Source organism: Rhinopithecus roxellana, chromosome 17 (genome assembly GCF_007565055.1).
Source record: "Rhinopithecus roxellana isolate Shanxi Qingling chromosome 17, ASM756505v1, whole genome shotgun sequence".
Lineage (NCBI taxonomy): Eukaryota > Metazoa > Chordata > Mammalia > Primates > Cercopithecidae > Rhinopithecus > Rhinopithecus roxellana.
This window is the reverse complement of record NC_044565.1, coordinates 109,561,148-109,585,409: the sequence shown is the minus strand read 5'-3', so window position 1 is coordinate 109,585,409 and position 24,262 is coordinate 109,561,148. Positions and strand designations below refer to the sequence as shown.

The window sequence follows — 24,262 nt, the reverse complement described above, 5'->3', positions numbered from 1 at the left end:
TTTTGGCCAAAAAAAAAAAAAAAAAAAAAAAAAAAAACAGCTCATGCCTGTAATCCCAGCACTTTGGGAGGCCGAGGTGGGCAGATCACCTGAGGTCGGGAGTTTGAGACTAGCCTGGCCAAACATGGTAAAACCCCGTCTCTATAGAAAATACAAATATTAGCTGGGCGTGGTGGCACATGCCTATAATCCCAGCTACCTGAGAGGCTGAGGCAGGAGAATCTCTGGAACCCAGGAGGCAGAGGTTGCAGTAAGCCAAGATCCCACCACTGCACTCCAGCCTGGGTGACAGAGCAAGACTCTATCTCAAAAAATAAAATCCTAGAACACTTTAAAAAAAAAAAAAAAAAAAAAAAAAGGCTTGTTTTGAGACAAGCCGTCAGGCTGGAGAGCAGTGGTGTAATCATGGCTCACTGCAGCCTCTACCTACCAAGTAACTGGGACCACAGGTGGGCACTACCACCCCCAGGTTATTTATTTTTTGTATTTTTTAGTAGAGATGGGGTTATGCCATTTTGGCCAGGTTGGTCTCGAAACAATCCACCCACCTCAGCCACCCAAAGTGAAGTGCTGTGATTACAGGCGTGAGCCACTGCACCCAGCCCACTTCCTGTGGTTTCCTAATCACATATAAGACTTTGAGGGCAACACACTTGGAACCTTATTTCCTAATCAACATGGCAAAATAATGGATATCACTCTTTCATTAACCCTAATGAGGACAGTTTCCCAGAAAGTTTCAAACTTCTCAGTACACCTTCAATTAGCCATTGTGACATGCCATGTTTTCCCATTTGATAAAAGTGATGAATTACTACCTTTTCATGTATTTTATAACTAGATCCAGTTTTTCCAAATCTTTTTCTTCTATTAGATCAGTACAGTATTTCACAACTTGGAGAATGTCTTCTTCCATTGGATCTAGGAAGGGGAAAAACTTCAAATGAGGACCAGTGTATCTTTTTGAAGGAGAAAGTCAGAAATCTACACGGATAAAGGAAAACTGCATTTCTACAAGTATGCCGCTAACAGCTATCAAAGGAATGGGCTTTGTTACTTTTCAAAGCAAGCCCCAGAATTTAAAAGATATTGGGGTAGCTGCTTTAAGCGTATTAGAGTTAGAGAAATGGGTTAAATCTACATAGTTTAGTCTGTTTATGTTCTCAAATCCTGAGACGACTACATCTCAGCCTTGGGCCATCTAACACAGGCCAAGCCAACCTGAAATTGTAGTTATCCATTCTCTGAGCAAGGTCTTCACATCATTGAATTCAACAGCTCCAGCTAGATTGGGTGCTGGAGGTCTCACACAGCCAGCTGGGTCAGACTGCAAACTAGAAAGGCCTGGCACACCTGAAGTAGAAGCAGAGAGTTCTTCCTGTTAAGAAAACAAAGGATAAAATTGCTGTATTCACACATTATCCAGGTACATTAAGATCTCATCAAGGTCAAAGTTAAAGAATTACCAGGGTTTTCTCTGCAGGAGTTCCTTCATGTTTTAGAAACCCATCAATTAACTTCTGGGGACTGCCACAGGCCCCTGGCAGAGTTTTTGCAGGACTGTTTGGCAGCTTGTTTTTCAAAGGACTCTGAATCCTTTTTGGGGAACCGATGGGTTTTTTTTTCTTGTTTCTTTTCTTTTCTTTCACTGCTGCCTTTAGATGAAGTAAAGGATTCTTTGGCACTAAGAGAAGATAGATACAAGATCCTCAACAAATTGCTAGTACGGATAGTCTGGATTGATAGTAGGTTGGGTTCTCTTTTCTCCTCCCGAATACAACAGGCTCCCTAACCTACACCTCCCCTCCTGCCCCAAGTGAGAGGCAGTGAATGGCAGTGGCCCAAAGTGCAGGCTCTCCAATTCTCTCTTTGCTTTGCCACTTACTAATTCGGCCTTTGGCATGTTGCTCTTCTATGATGGGTAGTCATAAATGTGGGTTTGGTGTTTGTGATGCATTTTGAACTTACATCCTTTGATTTATTCATCTCAAAGGACAACTAGCTGAACAAGTATTCAAGACACTTCTGGTAATGTCCTATCCCAACTTTTTTAAAAAAGTAAAAAGTGGTGTGTTTAAATCCTGAAAGTACAGACACAAATCCAACTAAAATATGACGATATTTACTCATACTGTATACAGCAGATATTATCCCAATATGAAGAGCTTTTAATGCAACTAACAGCTTATACTTTGGCCATTATATACTGCAATAATGAGACAACAGTGACTCCATTACTCTTTATCTTCATTTTTGTTACATGCCACTTCCAAGGCTCACCAGATGCGCTGGCTGACTGCTGGTGACTGCTGTTCTCGCCCTGCCTTTGTCTTTGATCATATGCTGCTTTCAGCTCCCTTTGAAGTTCAGCAGGAAGGGCAGCAAATACCTCAGGGTCCACCTAGTGGAAAAGACAAGGGCAAAGTCAAACCTGAACTCCTTCTAGATGGGAGCTGGTTTATCTTTTTTCACAAAATAGATTTTGTTTTCAAATCTTACTTTTCTGATCTGTACGAATTCTTAACAGTTCCGTAATATCAAAGCTGATTAAATCTTCAAAATGGTTACAGCAAGAATAAGGAATTAAGAGTACTAACTTAAAAAACCCACTACAATAGCAGAACCACCTGGGCAAAATGCACTAGTAGAAAATGGGAAGCAAAACATTAAAACAGGAACTCAGGTTGTTGCAGCCCCATGTAGGATTACACATCTCCACTCTGCTGTATTCAAGTGTGGCCACTGATCTGTTTGTGTCAGATCAATGTGCTTCTGTCTTATCATGCCCTCCCCCGTCTCTTCCCTCTGCTGGTTTCAGCGGGAGGCTGCTCTGAGTGTCTACATCCTGCAGATACAGGAGATGGAGACAAGCCCACTCTTCCCTCCCCTCCCCTCCCCAGTAGAAGTGCTGTCAGATACAGGGGAGAAAGGGAGGGGAGAAAGGGAAGTGAGACAGGTCCTGAGCTGGAGCAGGGGGTGAGAATACTGAAACTACAGCAGAGGGTTCCCATATTTAACTTACCTGTGAAAATGCTGGAAGGGCTATTACATTTATTCCTGTGTCACTGTTCGATTCTTGAGGTTCTGGTATTTGCAACAAGACTGTCCCAACTGGTTGTGGCAAAATTCCTGTGTTACAGCCATTTACTGGTTCTTTCCTTTTGCCGCCATGTGCCTCTGCCTGCTGGACAGCACAGACTTGCTCTACCTGTTCCCGGAGATCAGGTGGAAGCGCTTCCAAAACAGACTGATCCAGCTATGAAATGCCAAACATACGAGTTTGAAGTTTATTAAAGCATGCTCAGAGATGACGTGTTTGGGAGTTAACATGCCACTTTCAATTTCAATTTGAACACTGGATAATCAACGTAAGGTACAGACAGATCATCAAGCTAGGAAAGCCACCCCAAAAAATCAGCACATTTTTGGAACGTCTTGGCCTTTTGTCATTGAAGCCTGAAGTAGTATGTGTAGTCTGGAGAAAAGTGTATATACTACTCGCCACTACCACATGACCAGGTAAGTCCAAATATACTCACAGAATGTCCTGCAATTGGAGTCAACAGATATGGATAGCCTTGGTGAAGCTCAAATTAGATCCCACCCCTGGGGAGGGGTGAAGGCCTGAGGCACATGTTAAAATTCTGGACAGGTTAACAGTCCTGAGTCAAAAGTTCACCTCTCAGATGACAGACTGCCCAAAAATACAAATAATTCTACTCTGACAGCAGCACACTGGAAGAAAGGGTTTCTAGAAGCTGAATTTTCTCTAACTTGCAGGACAGAACCCACTGTTCCTTTGACCAGGGCCTCCCTCCACCTGTCCATGCACATCTGGCCCTTTGGAAACATGCAATCCCATCAACTGGGTAGGCCAATCTTACCTTGCCAGGAGTAACTAATTGTGGGTATCTGTCACCATACAAGCGTATCAGCATTGATTGCCCCTTCCCCTAGTTTTACAGCTAGTATTTAACATGTCCTGCCTCCTTCCATGCAGGGGGTGCGGGGGCACAAATAAACTTGCCCAATATAGCTTAAGGTGCTACCTTACTTTCAAGGACCAAGGGATGCCAGCAGCATATCACATGTACAGCCCACACAAGCTGAATTAAACCACCCAAAACTCCAGAGACCTTTTTTTTTTTTTTTTTTTTTTTTTAGGCGGAGTCTTGCTCTGTCGCCCAGGCTGGAGTGCAGTGGCCGGATCTCAGCTCACTGCAAGCTCCGCCCGGCTAGTTTTTTGTATTTTTTAGTAGAGACGGGGTTTCACCGGGTTAGCCAGGATGGTCTCGATCTCCTGACCTCGTGATCCGCCCGTCTCGGCCTCCCAAAGTGCTGGGATTACAGGCTTGAGCCACCGCGCCCAGCCTAGAGACCTGTTTGCAAATACTGCAAAAGCCCTTCAACGTAAGGCCTCTACTTCACCACTAATCACCAAAGCTGCCTTGCTGAATACAGTAAGTCTACATGATGACCACTGTCACAGACAATGGCAGTCCACAGGAGGACTGCCTTTCAGCTATGCTTTACAACTTGCAAGAGTGGCAAATCTTTGCAAAAGCACTTTCATTCAACCCAATTATTGCTTATTTAGAATCCAACATCATGATCTACCCGAACAAGTGACCCATTCTCCCTTTCTTGATTAAACGGATGAAGAAATAAAAATGCCATTTTCATTTGTAAACTTATATTTTTGTACTTATATTTAAGACTATAAAATGTACTTATATTTAGGACTATAAAAATGTACCTGGGAAGGTGACGGGACCTCTATACTCAGGTTAAGTCTTGACTGCACACTGACAGGAGAATGCAGACCATTCCATTTCCCTGAAGACTCAGCCTTGTTAGTATCAGGACTGGTCGGCACATGTGTGGGAAAAGGCGGCAAAGTGCAAGTTCTAGAAGCAGATGATATGTCCAGATCCACAGCAGTCCGAAATACTACAAAGAGAAAATACATAAAATAGCCTCTTCAGATCATCGGGCAGGGCCTTTAATCCCTGATTTCCTCTGTCCATTACAAATAAAAAAACTTTATTATTGATTCATCATAATGAAGAATATAATTTTTTTAAATCACAATAAAGCTGTGTCAAGTTTAAAACCAACTGCCATCTTTCCAAGGACATAAGCAGCACCTAAACAAGAACCCCACTGATGACCACCAACCTTCTTTGTGCTCCTCTTCTGTGGATTTCTTAGCTTTCTGAACTTGGAAGATATCACGGACAGAGTATGACCCACCAGGAAAGTGGCTCGACTGAACTGATGGGCGACTGGGACATGTGGAAGGGTTCAGATTAGTTGGAACCAACTGATTCACGTGAATCCCAACCTAGAACCCAGAATAAAGAGTATGCTTCCAGGAAAACTAAAGTAAAATATGAATTCAGCTAAGCAAAATCCTCAGCAAATCCTTTTTACTACCTCCTAGATCCTGTTTCTAGAATAAAGGTAAATGAAAGTATTCAAACAACAGCATTCTATATAACTTATTACAAAAACAATTTCTAGACTAGCTAGTGAGTGGTCATTCATCTCACACTTCAGAGTATCCAATTCTCCCAAAATATACCAAAACGTCTTTAAAATCAGAAAATCCAAACAAGTGGAATACTGTATATTTCACTGATGTTCTGGTCAACTAAGGTTTTAAATTAGGATAAAAAAAAAAAATCTGAGTACAGGCTACTTAGAAACAACTATTTTTATCTTTTTAAAATGAAATACTTCTCAAAAAATACTGGTGGGACTGGTGAACAGCAGGCACACCGCAGACCCCTCCATAAAGTGCCACTGTAACAGTATTTCAGGGAGAAATTACAATTACGGCTGGCTTAGTGACTAATCCTTCAACAAAGCCCACAATCAAGCCAGAACAACCCTTAACGTACACATGCACACATAAAACTAAACCTACAAAGGTTCTTTTTTTTTTTTTTTCCTTTTGAGACACAGCCTCATTGTGTCACCCAGGCTGGAGTGCAATGGCATGATCTTGGCTCATGCAAGCTCTGCCTCTTGGGTTCAAGTGATTCTCCTGCCTCAGCCTCCCGAGTACATGGGACTATAATGCATGTACCACAACACCCGGCTAATTTTTGTATTTTTAGTAGAGATGGGGTCCAGACACAGTGGCTCATGCCTATAATCCCAGCACTTTGAGAGGCCGAAGCCGGTAGATCACCTGAGGTCAGGAGTTTGAGACCAGCCTGGCCAACATGGTGAAACCTCATCTCTAAACATACAAAAGGGTGTGGTAGTGGGTACCTGTACCCACAGCTACTCGGGAGACTGAGGAAGGAGAACTGCTTGAGCCCAGGAGGTGGAGGTTGCAGTGAGCCGAGATCGCGCCCCTGTACTCCAGCCTGGGCAACAGGGCAAAAACTCCATCTCAAAAAAAACAAAAAAACAAAAAAAATCTATGGTTTTGACATTTTGATGCCTCTTTCCTGTTTCAAAGGCATCTGGATGTGCTGTGGTTTCACTCCCTTCTAGGTCATCATATGGCAGACAGCAGCGTATGTTTTTGATTAAAAAGGAACTTAAAGGTACAAAATTTATGTATTCATACTCCTCACAGTCATATCTACTTCTAGGAACAAGAACAGGGAGGACATGTATATTAGCCCCTGGTTAATAAGGGGTACCCTGGAAAAGTACAGTAAGAATCTAAGAAAATTATTCTAAAATGAAGGAGATCAAAATGGAAAAAGTCAAGAATTTTTGTTTCTCTTTTCCTTGTATCACAAAGCAGCTGAAGACCTACTTTAAAGTCCCTATATGCCAGCAATAACCATTCTGAGAGCAAGCCTCAAATGACACAAAAATTACAGAAAGTCAGAATTTACAAGGTTACTATACACTTACCCCTCTCATGTCTGATATATTTAGTTTCATTGTATGAAACATGTTTAGCATCGCCTTTCCAATTATTTTTGCATTATCTGTTGCCTGGTCAAGAGTTACAGTCCTGTAAGTGACAGAATTATAAAACAAAAGCTTCATTCCATATGTATTCACTAGTACTAAAGTCGTATGGAACGGTTTAAAAGAGTTATAGAAAAGTTGTAAACAGTTACAAAGAAGATTATAAAAGTGAATGCCATAGTCTCCCTTCAAGGAAGCCAGAAATACCAAATTAGTTACATTGGCAAAGAAAGGGGAAAGAAAAATTATGGAACACTGGAACTTCAAGGTAAAAACGATAATGGACACCTGGGTCAAGTAAAAATCAGTTGAGAAATTTAGAAAAAGGTGTATTTTAGCTAACACATGCACAAATAAATACATATTTTCCAGCTAAAGCACAAATGAATGGTAAACACAATGTTCTTGATTCCAAGATAAGTTTTAGGTTCCAAGATTATGTATGCTGAGGTAGAGCAAATATTCAGAAGAGAAAGGTGAATTCTCGGTATGTTGTTTCTTGACTCTCCTTTCATTGTGTTTACAGTAAAGCCAATAAACAATTCTTAGATCTTTAAGAACTCTTGAGAGAGGACCAAATGATCCATCAGCATTACTAGGTCCCAAAGATGTGATGACCTCACCTATCATTTCCTTCAGAGCTGTTTGAGCTTCTCTGGCATGAGCAGGTGTCCCATTACAAACAGAATTACTAACTCAGTAACAGATTAACAAATTACTACCAGTTCTCTTTCCAAAGGAAAGTTATTTCGTGTTTTGGATGATCCTTTCCATGTATAATGAACAAATAAAGTTCCAGGCCTTTAAACAAGAAATAGTCCCAGAAAAAAATACTATAAATTGAATCTGATTTTCCCATAGAAATGTTTAAGAAGACAATCGCATTACTTCATCTGCTTATAGAAATGGCCACTAAAAACTGGGCACAGTGGCTTACACCAAAATAATCCCAAAATGTTGGGAGGTCAAGGCAAAAGGATTGTTCAAGACCAGCCTGGGCAACAGAGCAAGATCCTATCTCTACATTAATAAGTTTTTAAAGTAAATAAATAAATGACCACTATTTACTATTTGAGATATATGTATATATCATTAACACTTACGTCAGTAAATATAATTCAAGATAACAACTGATAAAAAAATGTATTTCATAAATCATGCTAATTGTAATCTGTAATTCCTGCTTTCATGGTAACTTGGGAGTTTCTCTGTTTAAGAGCAGTCATCTCACGACTTAGCAATATCATCATACACATGAATGCACCATGTGTGGCTGGCATGAGCTAATCTTCAATGAAACTGTACTTCATAGTTCCTTGTAAGTAGCTTTCAAAAGTGTCAAAAGCCTCAAAACTTTGGTTTCACAGATGACATACAGTGTAACATAAAATGACATGTAAAACCACATATCTTCATATTGGTCACAAATCTTACATGAAGTTTAATATGAAGTAGTTGGCCCTGACACAAAAAACGAGGGTTTCAGGCCAGGTACACTGGCTCACGCCTGTAATCCGAACACTATGGAAGGCTGAGGTGGGCGGATCATTTGAAGTCAGGAGTTGAAGATAGCCTTGCCAACATAGTGAAACCCTATCTCTACTGAAAATACAAAAATTCGCTGGGCATGGTGGCATGCCCCGTAATCCCAGCTACCCCAGAGGCTGAGACAGGAGGATCGCTTGAACCCAGGAGGTGGAAGTTGCAGTGAGCTGAGATGGCGCCACTGCCCTCAGGCCTGGGTGACAGAGTCAGCCTCCATCTCAACAGAAACAAAAACAAAACAACAGGTTTTTAAATGCTTTTACCAGTTTTCAGACATTACAGTGATTCACTCATCTTTTTACCAATTAAATTTATACACCTATGTCAATGAAGTTGCTCTCCTTCACCAGCATTTTTCTAGCTACTATAGTCTGCCTTTGTGCATTGTTTTTTTGAGACAAAATCTCACTCTGTTGCCCAGGCTGGAGTGCATTGGCACAATCTCGGCTCACTGCAACCTCTGCCTCCTAGGTTCGACCGATCCTCCTGCCCCAGCCTCCTGAGTAGCTGGGACTACAGCCGAACGCCACCATGTCCAGCTAATTTTTGTACTTTTAATGGAAATGGAGTTTCACCATGTTGGCCAGGCTGGTCTCAAACTCCTGGCCTCAAGTAATCCAGCTGCCCTGGCCTCCCAAAGTGCCGGGATGACAGGCATGAGCCACCACAGCCGGTCTGTATCACTGTTTTTAAGAACTACACCGAAATCTCCCTCAGGAAAAAAGTTTCACCAAGTCCAAAAATTACAGCAGTCCCTTTGGTCTGCAGCGTTGCCCTTTCTTTCTGTCCATGCAGTCAAGTTAACAGCCCAAAGATGCCAAGCAAGGGCTGCCAAGGTCTGGAATGCCGTCAAACCCACCTCCTGTGTGTGGGCCTGGCTGAAACCAAGTGTATTAACCTAAGCTGAATGCCTTAGGCTGATTCCTGCTTCTACAGAATACCAGGTAACATGCGTTTACAGGTCTTTATTCAAACTCCTCCTTGGTTTTCTTCATTTTCTATTACTTACACAATTTGTACTGAAATATAATTACCAGTATCATTTTGAGGTGAGCTTACCTGGCAATGTTATCACAAATTCCATGGCCTCCAAATTTTGCAGTTTCTACAGGAGCCCCGGCCTTTCGTACCATGATTTTGAGAGTTAGACGTTTACCCTTCATGCCAGTGGCTTCTAGTCGTCTTTGAATTTCTTCTGAAAGACTCAGAAGAAAAGCTTCTGCCTCTTTTGCCTATGGAAAGACAACCATGGAGAAACTGCCATTCCATTTTCCTATGTACCTAACAATTGTTCTCAAGTATTTTAACTGAGTATTAAACATGTTGGTTACTCACTATCATGCCCAGCATCTATTAAAAAGAAACGTGGCCGGGCGCGGTGGCTCACACCTGTAATCCCAGCACTTTGCGAGGCCGAGGCGGGTGGATAACCTGAGGTCAAGAGTTTGAGACCAGCCTGGCCAACGTGGTGAAACCCCGTCTCTATTAAAAATGCAAAAATTAGCTGGGTGTGGTGGCGGGCGCCTATAATCCCAGCTACTCAGGAGGCTGAGGCAGGAGAATCGCTTGAACCCAGGAGACGGAGGTTGCAGTGAGCTGAGATCATGCCACTGCACTCCAGCCTGGGTGACAGAGGGAGACTCTGTCTCAAAAAACTAAAACTACAACAATAAAAACCGTTTGGTATACCCTCACTATTAAATAAAAATACCCACCTTCCCAACAAAGTGAATGTAATGAGTACTTTTAAAAGATATTTTTCCTTTCTTTTTTTTTTTTTTTTTTTTGAGACGAAGTGTTGCTTTTGTCCCCCAGCCTGGAGTGCAATAGCATGATCTTGGCTCACTGCAACCTCTGCCTCCCAGGTTCAAACGATTCTCTTGCCTCAGCCTCCCAAGTAGCTGGGATTACAGGCGCCTGCCACCATGCCTGGCTAACTTTTTTGTATTTTTAGTAGAGATGGGGTTTCACCATGCTGGCCAGGCTGGTCTCCAACTCCTGACTTCAGGTGATTGGCCCACCTTGGCCTCTCAAAGTGATGGGATTACAGGCGTAAGCCACCGTGTCAGGCCCCTTGCTTTCTTTTCTATACCATCGTTGACTTGTTGAAATTTTTTTGTAATTATGTTAATACGTTCTGCTAATAAAATGTGTTCCAACACTGTGCTTATAGCCCAAACATCATCTATCTCCATGCCTAAGGAAACAGACTTCTGAGGTCCACAGTGTAGGCAGAGAGGGCAATTAACTCATCACATCTCAAATCCTTATGATAATGGTGTTGTTCGTACACACAAATTCAAGACATATCCAGCCGGGTGCAGTGGCTCACGCCTGTAATCCCAGCACTTTGGGAGGCTGAGGTGGGCGGATCACGAGGTCAGGAGTTTGAGACCAGTCTGACCAACGTGACAAAATCCCGTCTCTACTAAAAATACAAAACATTAGTCAGGCGTGGTGGCAGGTGCCTGTAATCCCAGCTACTTGGGAGTCTGAGGCAGGACAATCTCTTAAATCCGGGAAACAGAGGTTGCAGTGAGCCAAGACTGCACCACTACACTCCACCCTGGGCAACAGAGCTAGACTCCATCTCAAAAAGACAAGACCGATGCAAAGCCATAATCTGAAGGAAAATGGAAACCACTCAGCCATCTGTGCCGCAGCTTTCCAAAAGCCTGCATAAGGAGGGGTTTGCTGAAACTTAATTTAACTACAGCTTAAAAAGTATTTCACTGTAAATTAGATTCTAATCTCAAGTTCTCTAATAACTGGCCCCCAAGGCATCATCTTTTGGTATATTTTCTCAAGAGCGAAGTTCCCTCAGCCTCAGCCTTGCCCGGGGCTGGCCCTTACCACACACGGCCTTCAACGGCCTTCTTGAGGCTCTGGCGATACAACAGTTTGAAGACTTAATTTCGCGCATCAAGGGTCTTATGGTTCAGTTGGAGAGGCAGGACTATGTAAAAATGTAAAGGAGCAACAGACGGTAAAATCTGCTCAATGATCAGTACCTGGGTAAACCTGATTCCATAGTTGATCTCAGCTGACACAGATTTTCTTTCCTTTTCAGTTCGAACGGGTCTATCATCCAAGCCACGGCAGAACCTATAAAGCATCTGACCTGTTTTGGGACCAAATTCTTTTTGGAGTTTTGCCATGGTCATATACTGCAAGTCTCCACAAGTTTTAATTCCCAAAGATGCCAACTTAGATTCCATTGAACATCCAACTCCTAGGAAAAGGAATATATATAGTTCTTTAAGTATGCAGAATAAGCTACTAATAACAAGTTTATTAACACAAAATACCCACCATTTATACACAAAACTACTAATTTAAAATAATCTTTAAAGTCTTTAGGTGACATAACTGAAGCATCCATAAGTTGAAGAATTTTTTGGTGCAAAATCATGCTAGTAGGTGTATTTCTAGACTCTACTTCTCAATTCGGACTCCACACACAGATGAACAAGAAACTTTTAAAATACGTATAAACTCAAGCTATCAAAAATGTCCTTTCTTTATTAGTGAATAATATCATCATATCTATCTTATTCACAAAATCAACTAAGGAATCAACTGTCATTTAAACAAGTCTATAGTGTGACTTACAGACATACTAGCCGACTCACGAAATGTAAGGGACTCTATGATAATTTCAGGCATCACCAAATCTCACAATGGTATAAGCTGTATTTTTTCAGTGAAAAACAGAACAAGAATTCACAAAATGGGCCCAAGTCCAAAAATGTTACATGCTATCATACGTACCACTGACCTGAGGATGAAGGATCCTAACCAAACCAACTCGTGGTGGGGTAGAAGACAGACTTTTTTTTTTAATCAAAAGGATGATCTCTCTGAAGAGATATTAACTCTCCTACAGCTGGGTCAGCAGGCAGCAGTCCCTATGCCCTATTCTGCAAGATGTAAGGTTTGAGCCCCACCTAAAGGACACTGATTAATTCTGTTGCTCTAAGTTGGAGTCTTGGTTTTCTTCAATTTGCCCTAAATGCTTTAAAAAGGTACACAAATTTGGGAAAGAGGTTTGGAGTAACCGAGGGAAACTAGAATGCTTACTAAAATGGTTCCACACCATCAAGTAAAACTTTTCCATTAATGAGGAAAAGACAGCGTTGTGTTTCTGGTCTTCTGTAGGAACTTATCCAAAGAGAACTCAGGCTGGGTGCGGTGACTCACACCTGTAATCCCAATACTTTGGGAGGCCAAGGCAGGAGGATTTCTTGAGGCCAACAGTCTGAGTTTGAGGACAACCTGGGCAACTGAGGGAGACCCTGGCTCTACAAAATAGAAAACAGAATTAGCTGGGTGTGGTGGTGTACTCCTATAGTCCCAGTTACTTGGGAGACGGAGTTAGAAAGATCCCTTGAGCCCAAGAGTTTGAGGCTATAGTGAGCTATGAACCTGCCATTCCATTCCAGCCTACGTGACAGAGCAAGACCCTGTCTTTAGAAAAGAGACCTCAGAATGAAGTCTGCTAACTTCTGTTCATTGTTATTATTGTTAATTCTAGCTCCTATCCTCCCGAGTGGTCTTCAGTAGCAGGAACAACCATCTAGTCCAAGTTCTCCCAGGAAAACCTCTGGAACACAAGGTTAGGAAGTTGTCAATGTGGATCCCACAAGTTTAAACCCAGACACTTTATTCCTTAATGGAAGTGAGATGAAAGGCATTAAGGCTGCTGGTTCACATTTGTGCCATTTTAAAGTCCAAGCCAGAACAAAAGGCAAGTAAATACCAAAGACCCCAAGTTAACAATTAAAAAAAAAAAAAATTTCCTCCAGAGAAGTACCATTCACCAAAAGGTAAAATTTTAAGTGAAACCTAAGTGCTTTTCAAAATGGGGAGGAGAAACACAAGGGAACAGACAGATTACATGCTTGGTTGGTCAAAGGCAGACACTTTGCACAGCTATTTGCTTTTAGGAAAGGCCTTTTCTTCTATTTGCCCTTTTTGTATTTCTTTTTTGTCATAAGACTTCTCAACATCAGGGAAGACTTTCTCTCCTTTTCCCTCCCACTGTTGCCTCACTTCCCACTCCCATAATCTGACCATGACTTTCCCTTACCGTTGTGGGGAACCAATCTGTTCTCAGGCACTTGCAAGGTCAGCAAGAGACAAGCATCATCCTGGGTTGTGTCAGTGTGTGCATGTGTGTTGGGGTGGATGGGTGTGGGGAGAAACCCACAGTGTAAAATTTTAGAGTATCCTGAGTATACTAGAACAAAATTATTAGGCACTACAGGTGCAAAGGAAAGGCTCTATTAAACATCACCAAGTTAACCATAATCAATCTAATCTAAGTGGACGTCCCTCTATGAAAGCAGCGCAGCTCTTCTCCATGCAAGCTCATCTGATGGAATGAAATGGCCTGAACTGGAGGTGGGGGGGAGGCAGGGGCTGTGGTGTACCTCCAACTCCTATTGAGCGCGGGTGGGAAAATTAAACTTGGAGCCAGGACCAAAACCTTGAAGAAGGCTGCTAGTTTTAACTAAATACGTCAATTAAGTAGGTTTTTATAAGGGAAAGATGGCAACTCTATGGACAAAGTATGGGGGACTCCAGGCCCAAACAGTGCAGCCCCCTATTAAGGAAAAGGTGAAGGAAAATACACTCCTTTAGAACCAAATCTCAAAGAGAAGAAAGAGTGAAGGAGGTTCCTGGTCAAGCAACTGGGACAAAGACCTGGCGTCTGTCCTTGAAGGGGAACTATCACCCTAGATTAAAAGTGGCCAAGAATGTTCCCTCCTTGGCATCCAGAACTTGGCTATCCAATACAGACACAGAGGAGTAAACTTCAAAGAATAAAGTTTTCACCATCCACACGAGTGCTGTTCAACGCAATTTTCTGCAATGATGGAAATGTTCTCGTCTGCTATCCACTACAGGAGAACCTTGCTCCATGTGACCACTGAGCATCTGAAATGTGGCCAGGGCAAGTGGGGAACTGAATTGGTAGTTTTATTCAACTTTAAACTGTACTAGCTTCATTTGGCTAAGTAGCTACTGTATTAGTGCAGATTTTATGAACACCTACGTGATCATGGTGGTTCTCTGAAAATGGGACAGAGATGGAATTCATATGCTGGATGCACAAACCCAGCAAAAGCTGAATGAGGTGCAGAGGGTCCTTCATTCAAGAGTGCATGCAAGGGTGAAAAGCCCTGCAAAGATCCAAAGAAAAAGTAGAAACGGTTCTTCAAACTGTAACAGTCATTGGGGTCCATCCTTTCTTTCATTAGGTCACCAGATCATAGTCTCCTAAAGCAAAAACTTATTATTGTATTTTTCCTTCTTATGTAGCTATTCTAATTGTGTATTACTGTGCGCAGCACATATGTGGTCGCTAAACATTTAATGGGTACAAGGGACTAAAGAGGTTGGAGATGGGGTAAGTTACCACTGAATTTCTCCTGGTTATTGGTTACAGGACCAAGTTCCCCAAAGCATGTTCCATAAGATATAAATAGGTACTATAAATTTATCACCAAATATCTTTGAGAAATTACTAGTCTTTAACAAAGATAAACAGGGTTCTTTCCTAAAGTAATTCTCAGGTCTTTCACTGTACAAACCCCTCCACCACAGAAGGTTCCCTCTCGTGTATGAAACCCCTTTTTAAAGGAACAGCTTCTAATCTGTGGAACACACTTCAGGACAGGAGTAACAATGGAGAAGGCAGATATTTTACAGACCTGAAATGTTCTGTAACAGTCAGGTTAAGGATTTGGGGATTTTACAAAAACCACATGGACCACTGTGAGCGATGCAGACCCTGGCTCTGAAGAAGAGAAGGCCAGCTCTGCTGCCCTTTCAAATATCCCTTAGGAAATTCAAGGCTGTGCCTCAGCTTGGCCAGGACATGTAACTTCACACTTGCCCTTCAAGAAATAAAGTCTTTCCAGCCATGAAGCAAATGAAGTAGGATTACTAGGTCAAGTAGCTAAAACGTCCCTATTTCTATTAAACAACAACAACAACAACACAAAGAAAACTACAAAAAGCATTCAATTTAAAGATGGTGTTTTGGACTAAATTGTGTCTTCCCCAAATTACATGCTGAAGTCCTAACCCCAGTACTTTACCATGTGACTGTATTTTTTTTTTGTTTTTCTTTTGTTGTGTTTTGTTTTTTCAACATAGTCTCACTCTGTCACCTGTGCTGGAGTGCCGTGGTGCGATCTTGGCTCACTGCAACCTCTGCCTCTCGGGCTCAAGCGACTCTTGTGCCTCAGCCTCCCGAGTAGCTGGGACTACAGGCATGTGCCACCTACCCCTGGCTAATTTTTTTATATTTTTAGTAGAGACAGGGTTTCACCATGTTGGCCACGCTGGTCTTGAGCTCCTGGCCTCAAGTGATCCACCCGCCTCGGCCTCCCACAATGCTGGGATTACAGGTGTGAGCCACCACGCCCAGCCAGTGTGACTGACTGTATTTGGACACAGAATCTTTAAAGGGGTAATTAAGATAAAACAAGGTCGTATGGATGCGCCTAATCCAACATGACCGGTATCCTCAAGAGATCACGACGGAGACATGCATATGGGGAAGGCCATGTGAAGACACAGGGAGGGGGGGTCACCTACAAGCCAAGGAGAGGCCTCAGAAGGAGCCAACCCTGCTGAACCTTGATCTTGAACTTCCAGTCTCCAGAGCTGTGAGACAACGCATTTCTGCAGTTTATGCCCCCCAGTCTGTGGTACTCTGTTATGGCACCCCTAGAAAACTAATAGAGATGGCTAGTGTAATAAACTTAAAACTCAAAATTTACATGCAGCTTTAAATATACCAGTTCCTCCTTACAGAAAACTGCAGTAAGATTTCTTATTAAAACTGTTCAAACTGTGCTGTCTACTAAGATAATCTGCTAGTTTGATTTTATAAAGTATTCTCAAATTAAATGTAGAACTAACCATCAAAAATGTCGTATTACACATTTCTAACACTAATAACATCATTTTAAGTTATACACTAAGGGGGTCAGGGGTCAGGAAGCTTTAAAACTGACCTACCATAAAATCCCATTTCTGTCATTTAATATTTATGGCCTGTTAACAGAAACTTCTAAGTTGGTTTGGATATTTTTATTAGGCTTAAAAATAGGCATCTAAAAATGTCACTAAATCTACTTTTAACAAATGAATTTTAAAACTTTCACTATAAATGAAGATGAAGACTTTACAAAGCTGACACAGGCACTTTATAATAAATAGGTAACTACACAAAAATATGAAATAATTCAACATCCCGCCCCTTAGGTGAGAAAGGTTAAGATGGAAGGTTTTCTTCCATGAGTGAGTCCACTGAAAATACAATCCTTCTTTAGGTTTCCTTTTTCCTAATACAGCTCACACACATGCTACTTTACTTTTAAATTACTTGTTTAATAAACTCAGAAAAATGTCGCTAGTCCTGCAGCATGAAATAGGAGAATCAATGCTCAAAACTTTTATCTTTGGCCCAGGAGTCAACTATTTCAATAATCATTTATTTAAAGGACTGACAGTCAATTTCATCATCCACCCTTTTAACACTGTTTCTTAGAATCTTGCTACTTGAGAAATGCCTAAAGGAAAACCCATTAGAAGCAAAACAAAAATGCAGCATTAGGGTCCTGACAAATCATTTGAGGGGATATTCAATGCAGAATTCCAAATTTTGTTTTTCATGGCACTCAGTAAGACTTAAAAATTTTTATAATATTCATGTCTAGGCAAAAAGAGGTCTAATAGTTCTATATTATAGACATGAAAAGGACTTATAATGCCTGTAATAAAAGTATTGTTAAAATATTTGTATTTACCTGGTAGATTAGTAACTAGCTGACCTCTGATAAAATCATCTACTTCTTCTGGTTTTAGGTGGTACTGCCCATCTGGTTTTGCTTTTCTAGTTGCCATTCTAGCCAGGAGAATATTAGAACCTGTTAAAAAAAAAAAAAAAAAAAAAAGTCATCCAAGAAATAGTCACAATTATTCCTTAAATTTCCCAACAAAGATCTCTTCATACAGGTTATCTATCAAGTTTCTAAAAACAATGAAAATAAATTTTGATTATTTTAAATAAGGTGTAGAATTTTGCTAAGTATTTCAGAGCATAACCAGTGGAGTACCGGGACAGAGGTTTCTCTCTGCTCTAACACAAGTGCCATTTCAGCATCTACCCAGAAGCAGGAATGGAGAAAGCAATCCTGATCTTATTTTTTCTGTTTTGTTTTGTTTTTGAGACGGAGTCTCGCTCTGTCGCCCAGGCTGGAGTGCAGTGGTGCGATCTCGGCTCGCTGCAAGCTCCGCCTCCCGGGCTCACGCCATTCTCCTGCTTCAGCCTCCTGAGTAGCTGGGACTACAGGCACCGCCACCACGCCCGGCTCATTTTTTTATATTTTTAGTAGAGACGGGGTTTCACCATATTAGCCAGGATGGTCTGGATCTCCTGACCTCGTGATCCCCTCGCCTCCACCTCCCCAAGTGCTGGGATTACAGGCATGAGCAGTCCTGATCTTAAGAGTGGGTATTTGTAGGAAGTGAAGGCCACAATCAAAGAGTAGTTCATGTTCCCAACCACAGGAGCCAGGACTTGTAGGGAAACGAGAATAAAAGAGTGCTACTGGACTGGGGAAACCAGAAGGACCAAAGAACCAGCAGGAACTGAGGGTAGAAGAGTCTTCAAAACGCAGAGAGGCAGTGAGGTTCACGGTGTTAGTGTTGGCAGGGGCCACAGAAGAGGTGGAGGAAAAGGGCATCAAGCCCTGAGGAAGGGGCAGGGATCTGCAGGGCTCAGCTGCTAGGTGGGCTTCTCTGTGAATACGAAAATCTCCAGACACAGAGAAGACTTACACTGAGGACATATCTTGGTTTTACAGAAGACTTATGTAAAAACTATACACTTTCCTAAAGTAAATACAGAGGTTCATGAAGAGGGCAAGTTCTGGGAAGCCACACCAAGATGACAGAAGTAGTGAGTTCAGGGAAAGGGAAGGAACTGAGGAGCGGAAATATAAAGTGGGACTTTGGCACTACATATGCTTGAACTTAAAAAGAATGGATTCATATGATTACTTATAAATGAAAATTAAGGACAACTAAAAACAAAAAAATAAAACTGTGCCTGACAATGGAATACAGAATTCCTAACTGAAATGTTACCAACGTCTGTGGGTCAACACCAGGGGGTAAAAGGTAAGCCAGCCAGTAGCTGTAGGAATGCTGGGAATGTATTAATCATACTTTTTATTTTCTGTATCTTGTGGTGTTTTGAAATCTTTACAATCCTGCTGGCTGGGGAGAGACTGCCCTCCCAGGGCTGGCTCATTTCTAAAGACAGTAAGCCTCTTACTTGGAAGCACACTTGTCATATGCAACCTAACCACCTCCTGCCCCAAACTGTCCCAGGGCCAGCTACCAGGCAACTAGGGACCACCCTATGGCCCACAGCCCACCAGAATTACTCAAACTAGCCACTCCTAAAGTGTTTCCTCAGCCCTGCCTTGCCTTTCCGAAAACAAACAAAGAAAAAAACGCTAACAAAGGCTCTGGAGCCTAGGCTTTCGCTCCACCACTCCTTCTGCTTCTGTCTCCTAACCACCCTGGTGCTTGCCCAGTAGTCCCGCGTAGCATGGTATGCCCCTCCTCTCGGGAAATGGAAGTAACAAATTCTTCTTTCAATGGCATTAGCCTCTCCGCATCACCACTCAGTCATCAGTAAATTTCATGGGTACAAAGGAGACAGGGAACTTTGGAGGAAGAAGAGTTTTTGGATGAAGATGGAGGAATAATAGTTGAAAGTGACAATGGCAAGCTAAGACAAAGTTAACTTTACCTTCCAAGCCTATGGTATACTGAGTATGGCAGCAACAAACTGGCTCTAGTAACAGAATGGCAAGAAAAGGGGTATCTCGCCAGAAGGTAATGAGTGGGTTAAGAAAGGAAGAGATGACTCAGGGAAGCTTAAGTATGAAAGAGAGAGTTCCACAGGACACGGCTGCAAGAATCAACAAAAGCAGGCTAAGTATTGGGAGTAGCTGCGGAAACAAAATGCAAGGCTTAAAGAGGGCATGGATGCAGATGGAGGAGAGACTGAATAGTTACTGAGAGCACTTGGAGTCAGGGTGACTTCTAGAACTGAGTGAAGACAGGAACAGCTCCATGTGCCGGGAGGCTAAGGTGCAGAGAGTAACAAGACTCAGACTTAACATGTAACTCTAAACCCATACCACCACCTAGCTTTAAATCCAACTTCCGTTCACTTTTGGGGGAAAAAAAATTGTTTACAAATGTTGAATTAAACCTTTCCAACCTTTTAAGAACAAGTAAGAAATATTCCAACTTATTTATTGTGAAGATTATCAACCACTTACTTATCTTTCCAACACTTATCTCGTGTATCACACAATTGCAAGCAATGCTAAAAACTTTTACAAGTGAGAGGAAGCTAATAAAAACAAAAACTCCTTAAAATTAACTGATATTCAAGAATCTTAAAGCAACTCTTTTGAGTACAAGATAAGCTAGATACTAACCCATTCCAACAGAGGCAGCACACTTCGTCTGGTCTTTGATTTCCATACGAACAGCATTTGCAAATTCATCAGGAGTAAGTTTGGTCTCTGCAAGGATTTCGGTGATGTCCACCAGTGCTTCATCACAGCTGACAGCTTCAATGTTATGAGTGTAGCTATCAACACAGAGCAAAGGCAACAAATCACAGCCACAGCCACCATCTAGTAGACCCAGTGTTGCAAAATAAATGCTTCTTACCCTATCTTTTTTCTCTTTCCTCACAAGCCATTTTAAATGAATTGGCTGAAGTACCATTTTAGTCACCCAACTTTTAACTACAAAGTTAATTAGTGTGTTCTCTTTCTCCTTATTAACTACCAAAATACAGCATATAGGATACGAAAATGTTTGAGTAAAATAATCAACAACAAAAAAATTTAAACACAAAAAACCAAAAATACAGCGTAAATTATTATTTCAGTTTCTCTATACTGACAATACTTCTATAAACTTTTGAAAAGTTGAAAACTGGTGGGTGAATTTGAACTGTCAAAATATTTAATCTAATGGTTTATGAGACTCCTTTAAGGAACAGAAAAATGAGACAAATCAGTCAAATAAGTAATTCCCACTCTCCTAAAACAAAAATATCAGCTAAATTCAATTCACTGTAGCAGGCCTAGAATACAGAAGGAAGAAGTGGCCAGTCATCCCAACTGCTTGTCTGAGAATACCATCTACACTCTCTGCATCTGAAAATACATTTTAGAAAATCATCTCATAGGATCTATCCACAAGAAGGATTTGTTGTAATCAGAGAAAAGAAAAAGGAAGACAAGAGTTCCTATGTGGCCCCCACAGTAATACAAGGACTAAGAAACCACAAAATAGAACTGGACCGAAAATGGGAGGAAACCTAAGAGGCCTAAGGATCAAAACTATGTCTTTCATAATCCACTTGGTAATGTACATTAGGAGGGCGGTCCACATCTCTCACCTACACCTTACTATAGGCAGATTACAATCAGATTAATATCTCTGTTAAGAAATAATCTGTCTATATTAAATAAATAGGTATGTTTTGTTTAGGCTTAAACTGTGACATTTTTAAGAACAGAAGGGTATGCCTGGTATGAGGTATTCTGCTTCAGAGTGAAAGTTGCCCTGGGGCAGGGAGAATATGAAGCTGAGACAGGATTTCCCAAGGGTGGTAGAATAACAACACTGGATATTTTTCCCCTGAGAATAGAAACATGCCACGGAAACCGTCTCCAGCCTTCTACCAGGACGGTGTACATGTGACTGTGTAGGAGTATGGTCACAGATCTCTCTCACATCTTCCTAACCTCAGGCACAGGCTGATGGTTTGCTCTAGGGCTTCAATACGCAGGACACAGGAGCACCACAGTACTCACCTCAGTCACCCATCCCTATCTAGCCCTCACTTGGATGCTACCACTGACTTCACCTTTCAAAGAGGATTTAAAGCACATTCCACTTGACAATACCAACATTCCTGTATTTGGGATTTATTTCTTTAGTTACCCAACTTATACCTGGAAAGTTAATTAGTGTGTTCTCTTTGTATTAATAGGATAGCTATAATAAGTGGCTTATCATTCAGCACTCCCTCCTATATACTGATGCCAGGAAACAATCAGTTCCTTTACATTTTCTCTCTCCTACTAAAGCAAGCTCCCACAAGGGCAAGGATTAGATATTCCTTTCTGAGACCAGCAACATCTAGTAGTCACCCGTACTTAGCAGTACTGGTGTTCAAAGTAATGCATAAAAAGGAAGAGGCAGAGGTGAAGACAGAGGCAAGAAGTCTATCTCTTGGAACATTAATACTGCCCAGGAGTTGACAAACATTGGCCTGTCATCTAGTAAATGCATTTTTACTGGAACTAGACAGAGCCCATTCATATACATTTCCCGTGGCTGCTTTCCATTCACAACGCAGAATGGAGTACTTCTGTTGAGTGACAGAAACTTTATCTGGCTCCCTTCAGAAAACTATGCTGACCCCTGGTTTACAGCATACATAGGCTGGTTATACTTTTAACAAATTTCAGTTCTGAGTTAGTATTAAATATATCTACATTTTTAAATACTTTTAAATACATCTACTATTTTAAATATTTTTAACATTAATCACCTTTTCTCAAGCCAACTCATCAACTATTTTGAAACTATTAATAAAGACCCACTTTTATGAAAAATAACTTGGCATATCCAATGATTTTAAGAAGTTAAAGGTTTTAAAGTGTCTCCACTTGTTATCAACCCATCAGTTCTAAGTTTGAACAAAACCATAATTAAAATGAAATAAAAGAGAATAACCAGGTTAAAAAATTCCATCCTTCATCTATCTGGCTCCATGGGAAGAAAACCAGAACTACAGACTAGAAGTAACGTAAGTGAATAATCAGATCTTACATCAACCAAGGAAGCACACGAACAATTTTGGCAATACAAAACTATCCTTTGAGATTGAGCTACCTAGAAACTGCCCAAAGAAAGAAGGTCTCAACCTGGGATGCTGAGGAGCGGTTCCTGAGAGAGAAAAGTCTAACAAAAGTGATCCCGACAATCCTAAAGAAACATTGAACTATCTTTACTATTAGCTAAGAGAAGGAAAACAAACACAAAATGACAGTTTGATACACTGTACCTTGCCAATGTTTCATACAGTGTTCGTGCGACTTCCTTATATGCATGAAAATCGTATGGGACAGCTTGAAGACTGGGACATAGTTGTTTAGCATGCCCAAAAAACATTCCGTTCTTAATGCCAAGTTGCCTAGAGAGAGAACAAAACACAAATGGAGTTATTCTAGGAAGTTTAAAACTCAAATATTTATCAAATATGTTGATATCTCCCCATGCCACTAATTTATAATTTCCACTGAACTCCATTCTCAATAGGGGTTAAAGATAGGCAATAAAATTTACAGGCTCGTTTTCCCCCCAAATAAAGTCACAACTGTCTGAACAGTGCAAACATGACACATGTAGATGTGCCAACCATGTCATTAAAAGACCGGGTTTGGCTCTTGTCTGTATCTGAAGCTTTCTCATAAAACTCATACCTCTGGCCCCTTTGCAGAGATGCCAGCATGCCATATGCTGGTGATATCACAACCACCACAGAGCAGGAATATGCTGTCAAAAAGAGGTTTTCTTCCCCTAATACACGGCACAGTTTGGCCAGGGTTCATCCCCCAAAGACAAAGAAGATAAACAAAAGAACTACACAAAACAGTGCTATGTGACAAACAGACAAAATGTACTCATCCTATTACCACCCAATTCCCAAATGACCAATTCCATGCTCCTGAAGTGGCTCCACAGTGGTTGAGATGCCAACAGCATTGTACATGGTAGGACATCACTCTGGGCAGGAGCCAGGGTTCCAGAACTTTGAGGGACCTAATTGAAAATGGTAAATTTTAAATCTGTGTGTCTCAATGCCCCACATTACCCTTGATATTTGGAGCATTCACCACAAAACTATAATTATGGAACTATACATAATTAGTAAAATTCTATTTTATCACTCTGTAAAGAATCAAGAAAAAAATTAGAGTAAAACTAAGCAAAATAATAAAGCAATGTTTCACTAAATTACATATTATTATATAATACGATAATGGTCATTCAATGTATCTGTTCAATAAACATTTACTAACTACGCAGCATGAAGACGTGCCCGTTTTAAGAAACACATATACAAACAATCGCCAATTACTCACAGGCCTCTGGCACCCTCCCAACATTCAGACTCTGAGAGCCAAGAAGGAAGAGTCCTCTCCTCCAAGTTACTCAGCGGTAGATGCAAAATCACATGCACTTTTTATGTTTATAAAAATAGTAATATTATAAATGGCCTCAGTGCTAAGTCCCTAGTAGATAAGAAATACCTAAGTGGAAGGTAAATGACAGAGTTGTAAAGAAAACAATTCTTAATGTGTCGAGGACTCAGCAAGGTGCTGGGTACAGGATGGCAAATAAAGCAAACTCCATGATGTCCATGGGGGGGACCCTTCACTGGCCTAGAAAAGATGACCTATGGTCAACAAGCTTTGTCCACTAATGCAGGAAAGTAGATACCTAACAGTTTAGACATATATATAGAAACATAAAATAGTTTAGAAACGTTATCAGAAACAAAGCAGAAAAAAGGTCTAGTGTTGAAAAGGGTAAACTTCAGGTAATAATTATGCCAGATATATAGATTCAGCATGTAAAAGCTGAG

The 24,262-nt window shown here is 41.2% G+C and overlaps 1 protein-coding gene across 11 annotated transcripts in view; it reads right to left on the bottom strand.

Moving 5' to 3' along the window:
* REV1 (REV1 DNA directed polymerase) overlaps positions 1 to 24,262 on the bottom strand; it is an 87,489-nt gene that overhangs the window by 949 nt on the left and 62,278 nt on the right. For 6 of the 11 annotated variants that reach the window (XM_030921826.1, XM_030921824.1, XM_030921825.1 and 3 more), the window contains 13 exons: positions 22,679 to 22,807; positions 20,025 to 20,179; positions 17,310 to 17,429; positions 11,496 to 11,716; positions 9,544 to 9,716; positions 6,880 to 6,982; positions 5,179 to 5,344; positions 4,757 to 4,950; positions 3,023 to 3,256; positions 2,281 to 2,401; positions 1,467 to 1,684; positions 1,222 to 1,378; positions 819 to 921 (listed from right to left, as the gene is read on the bottom strand). In XM_030921826.1, the coding sequence (XP_030777686.1) occupies positions 819 to 921; positions 1,222 to 1,378; positions 1,467 to 1,684; positions 2,281 to 2,401; positions 3,023 to 3,256; positions 4,757 to 4,950; positions 5,179 to 5,344; positions 6,880 to 6,982; positions 9,544 to 9,716; positions 11,496 to 11,716; positions 17,310 to 17,429; positions 20,025 to 20,179; positions 22,679 to 22,807 (2,094 nt within the window). Of the gene's footprint in view, positions 1 to 818; positions 922 to 1,221; positions 1,379 to 1,466; positions 1,685 to 2,280; positions 2,402 to 3,022; positions 3,257 to 4,756; positions 4,951 to 5,178; positions 5,345 to 6,879; positions 6,983 to 9,543; positions 9,717 to 11,495; positions 11,717 to 17,309; positions 17,430 to 20,024; positions 20,180 to 22,678; positions 22,808 to 23,309; positions 23,437 to 24,262 lie in introns of all 11 variants that reach the window. The other 5 variants (XM_030921828.1, XM_030921830.1, XM_030921829.1 and 2 more) reach the window with 3 other exon arrangements.